The sequence below is a fragment of the Bubalus kerabau genome, chromosome 2 (genome assembly GCF_029407905.1).
Source record: "Bubalus kerabau isolate K-KA32 ecotype Philippines breed swamp buffalo chromosome 2, PCC_UOA_SB_1v2, whole genome shotgun sequence".
Lineage (NCBI taxonomy): Eukaryota > Metazoa > Chordata > Mammalia > Artiodactyla > Bovidae > Bubalus > Bubalus kerabau.
This window is the reverse complement of record NC_073625.1, coordinates 32,003,812-32,017,892: the sequence shown is the minus strand read 5'-3', so window position 1 is coordinate 32,017,892 and position 14,081 is coordinate 32,003,812. Positions and strand designations below refer to the sequence as shown.

Here is a 14,081-nt window from a genome sequence, read left to right as displayed (position 1 = left end):
CAAATCACCTTCATACTGTCCAGAATTTTGCCTCCCGGTTTTCAAAGATCAATTAACACATGATGCTGTATTTACCAAGTACATGTTTGTGTACTCAGTATGACTACAGATGATACAAGGGCAGTTGCCAAAATGTACAGTTATCAATACATTCATATTGCAATTTTTTGGTAAAATATCATAAAACAATTTTTTCTCTCAATCCTCTTTTTGTCAACCGCTAATGGTGCATATTAATTCAGGTAATAGCAGCGAAATATATCTTGTTTATAAACTTTTCATTTAAGACATTTTTCTTGTTGGGAACACCTCCTAGTGTGAAAGCTGTCCAAAGATAATAGCACATCAATTCAAAAGTGTAATAGATTTGAGGCCACAACATGCTATCAGCATGAAGTAGTTTATCAGTCTCACTATCTCACTGTGTCACAGCTAGACTCGTGACACATTTGTTCTTTTGTTTTCATGTCAAAATATGTAATTTACATTCTAATGCTGATTACTCCCGTGGAGGAGGTTTAATTTTCTTATTTAAAATATTTTTTAAATGCATACCACAATTAATTTAAAGGTAATACAAGAACAGGCATTTTAATTAGTAGGAGTTTAAAATATTTCCTTTTTTGCACAATATATTACTTAATATAAAATATTTTCAGTTGTTTATAGTGATAATACCTTTACATCGGAAGCAAAATAATTCATCTATTTTGAACAAGCCCTGACCAGTTCTTAGAAAATTTATCCACACACCCAACACACATCACCTTTTCTAGACTCCTTCTGTTTAGAAATGAGCAGAAATCAATTCTTTTAATTCATTTCGCTGCACTGGGTTCTTTGGTTGTGGCTTGCAGACTCTCATTTGCAGCATGTGGGATCTGGTTCCCTGACCAGGCATCAAACCCGGGCCCCCTGTATCGGAAGCATAAAGTCTTAGCCACTGGACCTCCAGAAGTCCCCAAAATTAGCAAAAATTAAATTATCAAAATGCAAAGTGAAAAATATTGAGGTTTGTCGTTGATTCACTGTAGGCAAATTTTGTTTTTTCTCAACTGTTTCACCTTTTCATCAATCCTTGAGACAAGCCTATTCAGTTTTAATATCCCATTTGATAATTTTTTATTCTTTGTTTTACCTTTTGGCAAGTGCTGCTTCAGCACAGTGGTTGTTGAAGAAGTTAATTAAAAACTAGTTCTCCAAATACTTTTTACTTTCCTCCTACCAGTTAAATAACTCTTCACTGGTTCTCTTACTCACCATTGAAAACATGTTCTAAAATAATATCTAAAGGATGAAAGAAAAATCTTCAACTGTAATAATGAGGATTCAATGTAGGATTTTTTTTCAAATATACTAGAATTCTGCTCCCTCTGAACCTCAGTGAGAGAATTTTTTTTTCACTGTGTAGTTTTCGTGGTTCAGAAGCTCCTAGTTCTGCAACCTTTGTCAGGATATGTGTGGTAGTGCACACACCATGGTCAGTGCTGGGAAAGTCACCCCGATTGTCACTGCTTGGTCCTAAGCTGCTTCAAAGGGGAAAAGTCAGGGAGAACTAATGTTCTACAGGAAAATACTCATTTGTTTCTTTTGCCTCATAGTGACAGATGTGTAAGGAGGTAAGGAGATTAGATTTGTGTGTGTGTATGTGTGTGTGTGTATCCAGTGCTTTTAAAATGTTTAGAATTGATTTTTCCAGAAGTATTTCCTAATAGAGAATGAGTAGAGATAACTCTTTCTTTTAATTCAGGTAATAACATGGAAGCAAAATATTTAGAGGAAAAAGGAGAATATATAAAGACAGAAAGGTTACGAGTGGAGAAATAGCATTATCTGTATGAACAAAAGTAGTGAAACCTTTTGGGAAGTTGTAGATACCCAAGATGGATTATCAGGTAGCCTTCTACATGACTGACAAATCCAAGTACTAAGTTCAATGAAAAAAGGAAAGAACTCTCTAAAAAAGAGGTCCTAATGGAATAAGGTGGTTTGTTGGTGAATGTCTGATAAGCACATAATATAGATACTCTGGGTAACAAAGAAGAACCAGGGTAGAATGGACCCCAGTGTCTCATTTAGAGATAAGTAAGAGTCAATAAACGTGGTAGGCATTTAAAAGTGGCAATGAAATTAGAAAGGACGCAGGAACCAGTTTCTTAACAAACAGGTCAAATCGAAGGGGAAGAACAGTAAAGGAAAGGTTGTTGCAAGTAAAAAATAAAGAGTGAGATGACATAATACGGTGAAAAATGGTTAGGCCTTTGGATCCTGAGGTCGGATGGATCAGGCCTCATGTCCTACACATTCCATTTGCTCTAAACTACTTGAAGAGAGCTAGCAGCAGTGACTGTTTAAGCAAGAGTCTTTGTGTTGATTTTCTGTTTTGTTATACAACCTGGATGGGAGTCTTGAAGCTAAACCAAAGCTAAGAAACTAACACACCAGTTCCTTTACTGCAGTGGTTCTCAAAAGTATGGTCCCTGGACCCAGAAGCATGAGCTGCTGGGGTTCCACCCCAGACCTTCTATGTCTTAACAAGCCTTCCAAGGGATTCTGGTGCAAGCTGAAGTTTGAGAACCACTGCTTTGATGTATGTAATAGTCTCAAAGCACATTTCTGCACCTGTTGGTGGCCTAAGCCTTGACTATGTAAATTCTCAAGGTTCTACCAAAACCTGTGAGTCCAAAATCAATCTGATGGAAGGCTCCATGAGAAAGATGGGTGACTGCAGAATACTCTATGCAGTCTTATGCAGATGTTAGTGTGGGTGGGCTACTCCATGAAAATTCATAGCAGCGTCTACAATCTCTTAGTTCTGGAATCTTCACAGAACTCCTGAGTGCCCTCATCCTCAACTGATGGATATTCTTTCCAAACAGTTAGGTATTTAAGAACAGTAAGTAATTCCCCAGGTATCTCTGGGTATCTATTGAGCATCAGTCCCTGAAAGGTAAGGAAAACTAACAGGAACCCAGCCTTGAATAGAGATAGCTAATTTTCTAAATGGACTTGCTTTCTTTAGATTTCTGTTTAATAGCGGCCCCCAAAATTTATATTTGCTTGGATCATTATCCTGAAGCCCATCACTTCAATAAACGGCTTTTTTAGGTCTTTTAATCAGTCACAAACACATTGCTAAAAATATATTTAGCAGATAATCCAATTGGCCTTGAGATTGAAAAATCAGAATTTGATAGTGAAAATGCTCAATAATGAAGCACAGGTTTTAAGGTTCAAAGTTCTTAGGTAATAGTTCATATCATCTTTCAGTTTTATCATTTCTTACATACTGGCAAATATTTGGGGCTATTTTAACTCGTGCGATGTTTAATATATATACTCTCCATGATAGACCACAAGTAATTAAGTCAGGGGTAATTGGCAATATGGAAGACAACATACAGTAATTAAATTTTTTATATTAAAAAAAATTTTTTTTTAATATTTTGTCTTAAGATGAATTCCAGGGAAACCATCCATTGTTTCGGCATTATCAAGTGACTAAAACTATCTGAACTCAGTAGTTAATTTTAGCTTTCTTATATTACCACGTAAATTTAATCCACAAGTATGGGATTCATTTGCTTTAAATCTGAAAATGTCATTTCAGAAGAGTCGTTTGAAGTTGAGGGAATCTTATGAGACCTTTAATAAGCCTCTTAAATCTAGAAAGTTATATTTTGCCAGAAGGAAAAAGAACCTATACCTTCAAATTTCTTGAGCTCTTAAGTGAGAACTTTGGATTCTGAAAAGGCTGTAAATTTGGCCAAATAGAGCCAATCTTTCTTCTTACCAGCGCATTGTCTTTGAAATCAGAGCATCCAATTTGAAGCAAGCAATCTATATTCTGGGTAAGTTTTTTTTTTTATTGATTTGCCTAGAAACATAAAAAGCAAGGCATCAAGACATTTAAACAGTTCACATTTAGCTTGATGTAAATTACTCTCTCTGTTCAACAGAGACTGCAAGAAGAGGAAGAAAGTATCAATAATTCCTACGCAATAGAGCCTTTCTCCCAGTTAGATGGAACAGGCTGTGGACAATAGAAATGTTTCTCCAGATGCCTGTATCTCACCAGTGAAGGTTTCAGCTGTGCCTTAGGGATTGAAACTGAACACTGGCTATTATTCTGTTTTTCATTCTAATCATTTGCTTTGTTTGCTCATCTCTCAAAAGGTTTTTAACACTGTATAAAGCATTGAAAGGGGGGAAAAACTATTTTTCTGTGAAGATAACCAATTATGAAGTTAATCTATTAAAATTTCATTCAGTGGTTACACTTTCTTGTTGACTTTTATCTTCCATCCCAGTGGCCCCCTGAGGAAATCACTCACACAGCTTTAAATGATACTGTAACACAGTTTTCTGGGGTGCTTCTCCCCGTCTGGTCCCTATAATTTCCGATTTACTAAGCCATGTTCTTTGATTTTAGAGGAACATCACGATTATATTAACCTCCTGAACAAAAGACTGGTCTTAACCTGTTTATTTCCTGGTGACGCTTGTACAATTACAGTTTAATTATATCTTATAACTTGTTCAGTTTTGTACGTGATGTTAGGATCTTATAAAATGAGCGCTGAATGAGTTGATATTACATATAATATAGAAAGGCATATTTAAAATAACTCAAAAAGCCCTATTATTTCTTCACTAAAAATTTTAATGATAGTCAAGTTTTTTCAAAGTAATTACTTTGAAAGACTAACTCCATCAAAAGTCAAAGTAATTACTTTGAAAGACTAACTCCATCAAAAGTGAAGAGTTAGCAAGGAACAAAACATACCTGCTGAGAGATTGAGTAAAAGAGTGAAATAAATGATTGGAAGCAGCTGTAAGTGGCCTGAGGTAAGGGTAGATGGACATAATGAGTGGGCATACGGAGGTGATTGTAGTAACCACTGTAGATGTATTGTGAGGGTTCAGTATTAAAAACATGGCATTTCACTCGAGAGTAGAAGAAAATTTGAAATGAAAATGTTACTTGTGCCCGTTCTTGGCTTTAGCCAAATTAAAATGAGGACGTTGAGCTGCAAGAACTCAGAAGAGCTGCTCCACCCTGGCAATGAAGCAAAATGAATGAAACGGAGAACAAAAGCAAGGGAGAAATGCGGTGAAGGAAAGAGTACAAGATTCTCTGACAGTTGAATACTAGTGAGAGGAGGGGGCAGGCAGAAAAGAGTAATTGAAAATGAGCTCTCCGTCTGTCAGTTAGGCGTTAAGGACAGAGGTACCAACAGTGACGAAAAGGTGGGAATGGGGGCAGCAACAAAAAACAAGAGATTCAGCCTCTGTCCTGATTAATTTTCTCAGTTTTTATTTTATACTGGAGTATAGTTAATGGACAATATTGTGTTCATTTCAGGTATGCAGTAAAGTGATTCAATTATACATATACCTATATCTATTCTTTTTCATATTCTTTTCCCAGAAAAGTTATTACAGAGAACTGAGCAGAGTTCCCTGTGCTATACAGTAGGTCCTTATTGATGGTCTATTGTATATATAGTTCTGAGTGTGCATTAATCCCAACCTCCTGATTTATCCCTCCCTGCCCCACCTTTCCCCTTTGGTAACCCTAAGTTTGTTTTCTAAGTCTGTGAGTCTTTTCCTGTTTTGTCAATAAGTTTGTTTGTATCCTTTTTTAGATAGTAATTTTTAATTTGTGACATGTCCCAGGGAAAGCCCCATCACAGAATCAGAAATTAGAAGCTAGAACCAAAGGCAGAAAGCTGAAATGAAAAGGTTGGTCTGAAGGCAGATCAACAAAGAAACAGATTTTTGAACTTCAGAAAAAAAAAACGAGCAGCTATTAATTGTGCTTAATACCAGGTGACCCTCCCCACGTGTGTTTTCGCTGCTCCGCGGCCTTACAGTTAATGATGCCTCGCAGTTCCATGAGGCTGTTTGTTGTTGTTAATAGAATCCCCCTCAAGATTCCAAAGCCACAAAGCAACGTAAAATGTTCGGTGACCTTCTGTACCGGCTGTCTTTGGGGCTTTGAAATTGATTTTCCTCATCCCAGTCTCTGATAGTCTCTCTTCAAGTGTGCATCTCTAGTTCATCACCAGAGTGAAAACGGTGGCACAAATAGCAGAGGAGCTGGAGGCAGGCACCACGCCGGGCATCATTAGAAACATCAGAAAAAAATCAGCCGGCTCTGGTGTGCTCTGTGTTACAAAGAGGCTGCTGCTGCTGCTTCTATTTTATTGCCGAATACAATGGGGGAACATTCTCCCCAGATCCGCTGGTTTCATTCCCAAATACCGTCTGAGAAGGAAACAGCATCTCTCCCTTTATTCTCCAAACCTTGTGTGGATGCCGGATCCGAAGCATATGCTTTTGATAGTAATTTTTGCAGAATTTTTGATATATGAGAAGCATGTTCCCAAGGCTGTATGACCTGGCAAAGTGTCACAGGGTGGGAAAGACTGTCATGACATACACAGGAGTAGGTGCCTTAGAATTAGGTGATGAAAGAATTTTCTGGAAACTCCTTGTGTACTTTTCATGTAGTTCATTTCTTAGGTATTTGTGGAGCTCCAGACATAAACTAAGCATTGTGTTCGACCTTGAAACAGTTTTGTTAAAAGTCCTGGGCTTAAAGTCGCACAATCCACTCGTCGGTCTTCCGTGTTTTCTGTATTGCAGTGGAAAGGACACTGCTGACTTGGGAGAGACGGCATCCTGTCTGAGCCTAAAAGTGGACAGATTCCTACCAAATCTGAAACCAAATGTTCTCTATAGAAAGTATGTCGACACAGAACTTTTCTACTAGTCTAGTTAATGTCTAAGAGGTTTTTGCATGTGTGTTTTAACCTGTTTTGAAGCCTTAAAGATTCCTAAAGGAATCATCCTCGCATGAACAATACCATTTGTAAATGCTTTCAAAATGCATCCGTTTAAGCAGTCTTTACGAATTCTTTGTGTACTTACATACTAACAAGCCATCCAAAACTATTGAAGACCAGTGATTCTAGAATAAAATTCATGGGTGATTTGATTTCTCTTTCAATGTTTTTATAATGTTTCTTTATTTACTATGCAAATCTCTAACGTACTAATTTGAGGACCCCCTGACATAGAAAGTCATTTACACAGAGGAAGAGGGAATGCACTTCTGAGGTTTAAAGACAGTGGCAATAAATACATAAAAATTCTATTTTCTCTTGCAGAAACAAAAGTAAACTTATGTATTAAATAACTTAGAAACTCTTTGAAAGTTAAGAGTCTTCAGTTCCACTCACATTGATAAACAATATATTTTTGAGTAATATATTTTTGTTTTCAACAATGTCTCAAAGTTACATTTTACTCTAAGAAAAATAATAATTTCATAGTGGCTCAAGCCTGGATCTTGAAAGAATTCTTTTCCAGGATCAGCAGAGCAGGTAGACATCATGTACTGATACCACAAACTTCAGAAGCTGAAACAGAGGTGTCTAATTTGAAGTCAGCATGTGTCTAACTCCTTGTCTTGATCCATGTTTTCAGTGTTAAAGGCTCAGAGTCAAATCCCATTTCCTATTCAGAAATGACCCAACCACTTTGAATAAACCTTTAACACATTTTCCAGGTTGAGGTTTGTGATAATTTCCAACTTTTATTTACTTTTTGTCATTTGTTTATTAGCCATGAGTCTTTGTCCCAGGTACTTTTTTCTATGAGACTCACTTTCCACATTGGCACAGTAGTCACCGTTTTCTTTATTTCACAATATTTGTGGAGCAACAAGTCTGTGCCAGGAACTCTGTAAGTCCTGAAAAGACAGAGGCGAATGAGACTTTGCGGAGTTTACATTCTAACCAGAGAAGACAGACTGCAGACTTACGCCATGGATATACCATGTGTATCCATCCACATTCATATGCCAGAAAAATGACCTTTTTTAAAAATATTTCTGTCTATATTTTATTTGAAACTCAACCCTAGGAACTTCACCTGGGTAATTTGGGTCTTTCCCCCACCCCTGACCCCTGACATGCTGTGAGCACAGCAAGCTGCCCCTCATGCTTGGAGTGTTCACCCAGATGCTGGTCTTCTGTCTGTCCCCTCAGCATCAGTCCCAGTGTCACTGCTGTGGCGGCCTGCATCCCTGTCTGCACGGCCTCTTTGCAGTGACAGCAACACACCCTCTCTTTTTTCTGCTGCCCGAGAAGCCACAGAAGTCATTCTGCTTCCCACAAACTGCGCTGAGCTGCAGGACTCTCAGGAGGGTCTCTTCAGTGTGTATTGAACACTTAACCTGGTGCTGGTTGTGAACATGTCATATACATTACTCATTTAATCCTCATAACATGCCTTCATAATAGGTAATGTTTTATTGCCATTTTATAGGTGATAAAACCAACACACAGAAAATTTGAGTAATTTAGAAACATGATCCAGCTAATTATAGGTGAAGTCTGGATTTGAACCCAGGCATGGGCTTCCCTGGTGGTTCAGATAGTAAAGAATCTGCCTACAGTGCAGGAGACCTGGGTTCGATCCCTGGGTCAGGAAGATCCCCTGGAGAAGGGAATGGCAACCCACTCCAGTATTCTTGCTTAGGAAATCCCATGGACAGAGGAGCCTGGCAGTCTACAGTCCATGGGGTCTCAGAGAGCCAGACACAACTGAGCTAACATGTTCACCTTCAGTCTGGCTCCAGAGCCCACATTCTTAATAATTAGGCTGAATATCAATATGGCAGCAGGTGCCAAAACACTGCTTCCAACATACTGTTTAATTCAGGTTATAAACTTTAAAGTTTGCTTTGTAAAGTAGTTCTCTGGGGGGAAATGGACCTCATAATATGGTCATTAGCATAATTTATAGAAGTAGTTACTTGTCATCTGCATGTGTTCTAATTTTGTGGTTGACAAAGCCTTTTTAGATGCATTAACTTCTTTACAGCTTTGTAAGGTAAGTAAGTCATTAGCTTCATTTTACACATGAAAACAGGACCCTAAATTTAGGAAATGTTAGATCAGGAACTTAAACCTAAATCTTCTGATTTCTAAGCTAGAATTCTTTCCACTATACCCGTGAGGCAAATTTTCATGACTTTTACCATATCTGTACATCAGCTACACATTTATCCGCTTAATAATTTTTCTGGAAATGGGTTCTTTGTAACTTAAATCCCTGGTTAGCCTTGCCTAAGCAATAATATGTTGTTAAATCATAAGCTTGTTTTCTTCTTTCATTTCTCAACACTTACTTTTGCTGGTGGTGGTTGTTGTTTAGTCACTAAGCCCTGGCTAACTCTTTTGCACCCCATGGACTATTGCCCACCAGGCTCCTCTGTCCATGGGATTTCCTAGGCAAGAATACTTGAGTGGGTCGTCATTTCCTTCTCCAGGGGCTCTTCCTGACCCAGGGATACAACCCACGTCTCCTGCATTGGCAGGTGGATTCTTTACCACTGGGGCACCTGGGAAGCCCCACATTGTGCTCACTGTATTCCAGGTACTTTACAGTAAGAACATTAACTCATTTAAGCCTAATAACAACTCTGACAGATAGATACTATTCTTGTTTTCCATGTTGAGAAACCAAAACACAGAGAGGGGGTAAATACCTTCCCCAAGGACACATACCTAGTGTAGTAAACCAGGATTTGAACCTCAGCAATCGGCCTTCTAGGTTCTGTCCTTTAACCCCTTGTTCATGCTGAGTCGCTTCAGTCATGTCCGACTCTGTATGCACCTGGCTCCTCCATCCATGGGATTCTCCAGGCCGGAATACTGGAGTGGGTTGCCATGCCTCCCCCAGGGGATGTTCCTGACCCAGGGATTGAACCTCTGTCTCTTTTGTCTCCGGCCTTGGCAAGCAGGTTCTTTACCACTTTAGTACCACCTGGGAAGCCCCTTTAACCCCCTTAACTTGTTTGATATACTCAGTCTATTTTCTAATAGCCATTAAAACAAATTCCTTTGTATTACAATTTAAAATATCCAGCTGTATCCCATCTAAAATCATCTTGCATGCAGACTGTTTTGTACCATGATGGAACACTCTAGATTATTTCCTATAGTCTCCTGCATAGGAAAGAGAGCAGAGTCTGTTGACCTCACTCAACATGTTATTAGGGAAAATAATAGAAAAGGTTAGGACACAAAGTAAAAACACAGTAACATACTCACATGCTATGAAATTTCAAACGTGAAAAACATGATGCTTTTGTCTCAATTTGAGGACATTTAATGTTCATAGGAATCTTAAAACTAGTCGTCTTTTAGAAAGAATTACCTGTCACTCCTTTCGTGTGATCACTCAATTTCTGCTTAGACATTTTCAAGAGAGCAGAGAACTTTCAGAGGCAGTTTGTGCCACTGTTGTTCAGCTCAAACCATTAGGGAATCTCTTCGTGTGTGTGCCTGTGTGTCCTCAACCGCTCAGTCGTGTCTCTTTGCAACTGTGTGGACTCTAGCCCTCCAGGCTCCTTTGCCCATGGGATTTTTTCAGACAAGAATACTGGAGTGGGTTGCCATTTCCTACTCCAGGGATCGAACCTGAATCTCTTGCATCCCCTGCATTGGCAGGCAGATTCTTTACCATTACACCACCTGGGAAGCTGATCTAAAAACTTGCTTCACTAGCCTCTTCATTCATTGAGGCTGGTTTTAGAAAGTGTTCTGTGTTTCCTTCCCTTTCTCCATCCCTCACCCCACTAGACTCACTTTGCTGGTTATGTTTGACATAAGCAAAAGATTAAAATTAGTTTGCCTCCCTTGACAACTAGCCAGCCACCTGTGGCCAAGCTTGGCAGTACTCAATATGGGTGGTGGGAGGTGGGGGACAGGTGAGGATTTTCCAAGCACGTCCAGGAAAGAAAGCAGCCTGTTCTACGTGATCGTGCGTGCTTGTGTATGTAGGCGTACATATCCTCACATGGAGCAAAGCCACACGCAGCTGTAAAGTCATGTCATTGCTTTCCTTCCATGAAATGTGAAGGTGTTCTGAAGGCAGTTCATAACAGGAACTTCCAGAATGGTTTTGTGCAGGAAAATGGTGTGACTAGAACTCCTCTCCAGTTTCTCCAGACACCTACTGGAAGGGACAGGAGTCATTTGTGTGTGTAACTCCTCCTCCTCTGTTCATTATAAGTCAGTCTCTTCAAAGTCATATGTTTCCGAGTTGGGTTTTTAGGTTAAAATATTTTCTTAATGTCTCATTTTTTTTTAATTCTATGTAGTAAACGATTTTAAAGCCAGAGAGAGACAGAACGAGAGGTGAGCTCATGCCTCGCTGTCTCTGTCTCTCCGATCACAGTGTATTTGTATCTTACAATGATTTTCTTCTGTCCTGCAGGCATTTCCTATTCAAAACAGGAACAGGGACCACGCCACTGTTCAGCACTGCCACCCCAGGATACACGATGGCCTCTGGCTCTGTTTACTCGCCACCTACTCGGCCACTACCTAGAAACACCCTATCAAGAAGTGCTTTTAAATTCAAGAAGTCTTCAAAGTACTGTAGCTGGAAATGTACCGCCCTGTGCGCTGTAGGGGTCTCAGTGCTCCTGGCAATACTGCTGTCGTATTTTATAGGTAAGAGCCCGTTTCTAGAACTCTTTTGTCTATACATTGGGACGTTGCCTGATTGTTCAGTTGGTTTTATGTGTTTATTTGGACAGGGCTTGTATTCAGAGATTATACATCATGGGCGAGAAGTTGGTCCTGATATATGATAAATGGTCATTCTCATTATGTAGATGAATGGAGAAGCTGTGTTTGCATGAAGTGCGAGGTCTGCCTTGGACACTCACTAGAGCATCCATCTGTGTTGCGTTTGTCCCTCGTGAGTGTGTTCACTTCTGTGACATTTCATGTCCAGGAAGTAATTCATGCGCTTGCAGGAATGGGCCCTGTGTAGGAATCCCCTTCAGTGCGGCGTCAATAGGGAGCTCTCTGCTTGTCCTCGTGATGTTGCCCGTCTTTCAGCCAAGCCTGTGGTCTAAATGTAAAACCCATCACTCAGAGCCATGCTTGTGCACTCAGGAACTTCTCTCCAGAGAGCTGTGCATCCATAAAACAAGGGCTGGATGATGTACACGTCCCTCTCTGTGGGTTTTCCACCTTTTTGGATGGAATATTGATCGTGGTTTTTTGTCACCTGACTGATTGGAGCTGCTAAGAGAAGTTGCAAATGTGTCTTTTCTTTAACTATTTCAGAACATAGATGAGCATTCAAGCTATTGGCAAATGGCTTATTCAAATGTCAGAAATGACCATATCCAATCTTGATCTAAGTGTGTACAGAAAGGCATACGTCATCGAAAAGCAAATCATGTTCACTGAGATAAATCACAGGTTATGTGTTTCGCCAAGAACAGCCAGTGAAGCCTCCTCAGGTTTGCAGAGCTATTGGTGATGCCTGGTGAAATTCCATAAGTGAATTAAGTGTCACGGGGCTGTCTGTGGAATAGTAGGAGCCTTTTGTGGTAAACCGGTTTCTGTCTTTAGCTATAATACTCCTTAACTATGAATTATGTCCTTAGGAAGTGAAGTGACCATCTTGAGCCACGTCATTGAAGAGCAAAGTAGAATTTTAGAGCCTGAAGGAACTTGAGAGATAGTTGAGTTGGGGGGAGTAATGCGGTGGCACGTTACCCACTGTGACTTCCGATTCTGTGACCATGGCAACGTCATTCATGAGCCTGGCGCCCTTCCCACTAAACCTGCACACAGCCTGATCATCCTCCTCACAGGCCACTGTCCATCGGAGGTGAAAACAAGATGAGGCCTTTCTGTCATTTTTCAATCGTCTAAGTTAACTCGCTCCTTGTGAAGGTGGTCAAACCAGGTACTGAAAGAGTTGTCGCGCTCTGAGATCACACCAATGATACATCGCTGTGCTGTTTTGTAACACTCGTGGTACACAGGAATGTCACAACAAGCAAACAGATTCCTAGTGTTTAGCTAGAAAATACCCAGCCTTGAAGAGCGTCTCTTCTGGTTAACTATTTGTTCGTTATTTGTGTACGTCAACAATGTGCTGCTAGATAATTTTAAAGGGTTTCTCAAATGTAACAGTCATAATTGGGATGTAGTAAATTAAGCATATTAGTAGGGGATTTTTTTTTTTTTAACTGCAGTACATGCTAAACTGACAAATAAGTACTACACAGGGTTGGAGTTCAGTGTCTGTATTGTTGATGTGTTGTTGGACATCGTTTCTGATCTTAAGTGCCTGTGTCCTATTAAATATTTATTTAATAGGTTGTTAAATGTTTTGAATATCAGCTCTGCTACCATTTAATTTTATTTACACTGTGTGATTAGGAAGAAAAATAGCATTTTAATGTGAGATCAGATCACTCACTATTATTTGTGAGCCTTTCCTCCTTTTAAGGATCCGTCAATGAATATAATTGAATATCAGACTCCTAAATAAAAACTCAAATGTTCCTTTTTTTCAAATTACCAGTTTTTACTGTTTCATGGTTAGCATCCTACTTTAAACATCTCCCTTTGATTTTATCTTTATCTGCATGGAATATTTTAAAAATATTCACGTACTCTTGTCAGTTCAACAGATAATTTGTTGAACATTTGTTGTGATTTAGTTACTGTGCTGGAAATTAAGGTGATACAATCCAAGTGTTATCTGACAAAATTACTTTTTTTTTTTCCCTTGGAGTATAATTGCTTTACAGTGTTGTATTAGTTTCTGCTGTACAATGAAGCGAATCAGCTGTGTATATATATACACATGTATGTATATATGTGCATATATTCCCTCCCTCTTGAGCCTCCCTCCCTCCCCACCCCCATCCCACCCACCTAGACTATCACAGAGCACCAGTCTGAGCTCCCTGTGCTAGACGGCAGGTTCCCTCTAGCTATCTGTTTTATACATAGTAGTGTATGTTTATCAGTGCTCCTCCCCCAATTCGTCCCACCCTCTCCTTCCAACCTCCGTGTCCACAAATCCATTCTCTATGTCTGCGTCTCTATCCCTGCCCTGCAAAAGGATCATCAGCACCATATATATGGAATCTAGAAAAATTACTTTTATCATCAAAGAATTAAGCCATCCTTTTATTGCTTTACTTAGGCACACAAATATACTTGGAATTTTCACTGGTCTTTCTG

The 14,081-nt window shown here is 39.4% G+C and overlaps 1 protein-coding gene across 3 annotated transcripts in view; it reads left to right on the top strand.

Annotated features, from left to right (window-relative positions):
• The window catches only part of TENM3 (teneurin transmembrane protein 3), a 532,144-nt gene that overhangs the window by 352,236 nt on the left and 165,827 nt on the right, over positions 1 to 14,081 (top strand). For 2 of the 3 annotated variants that reach the window (XM_055567454.1, XM_055567455.1), the window contains exons 5-6: positions 6,652 to 6,750; positions 11,296 to 11,534. In XM_055567454.1, coding sequence (XP_055423429.1) covers positions 6,652 to 6,750; positions 11,296 to 11,534 — 338 coding nt within the window. The remainder of the gene's footprint in view (positions 1 to 6,651; positions 6,751 to 11,295; positions 11,535 to 14,081) is intronic. The other variant, XM_055567456.1, reaches the window with a different exon arrangement.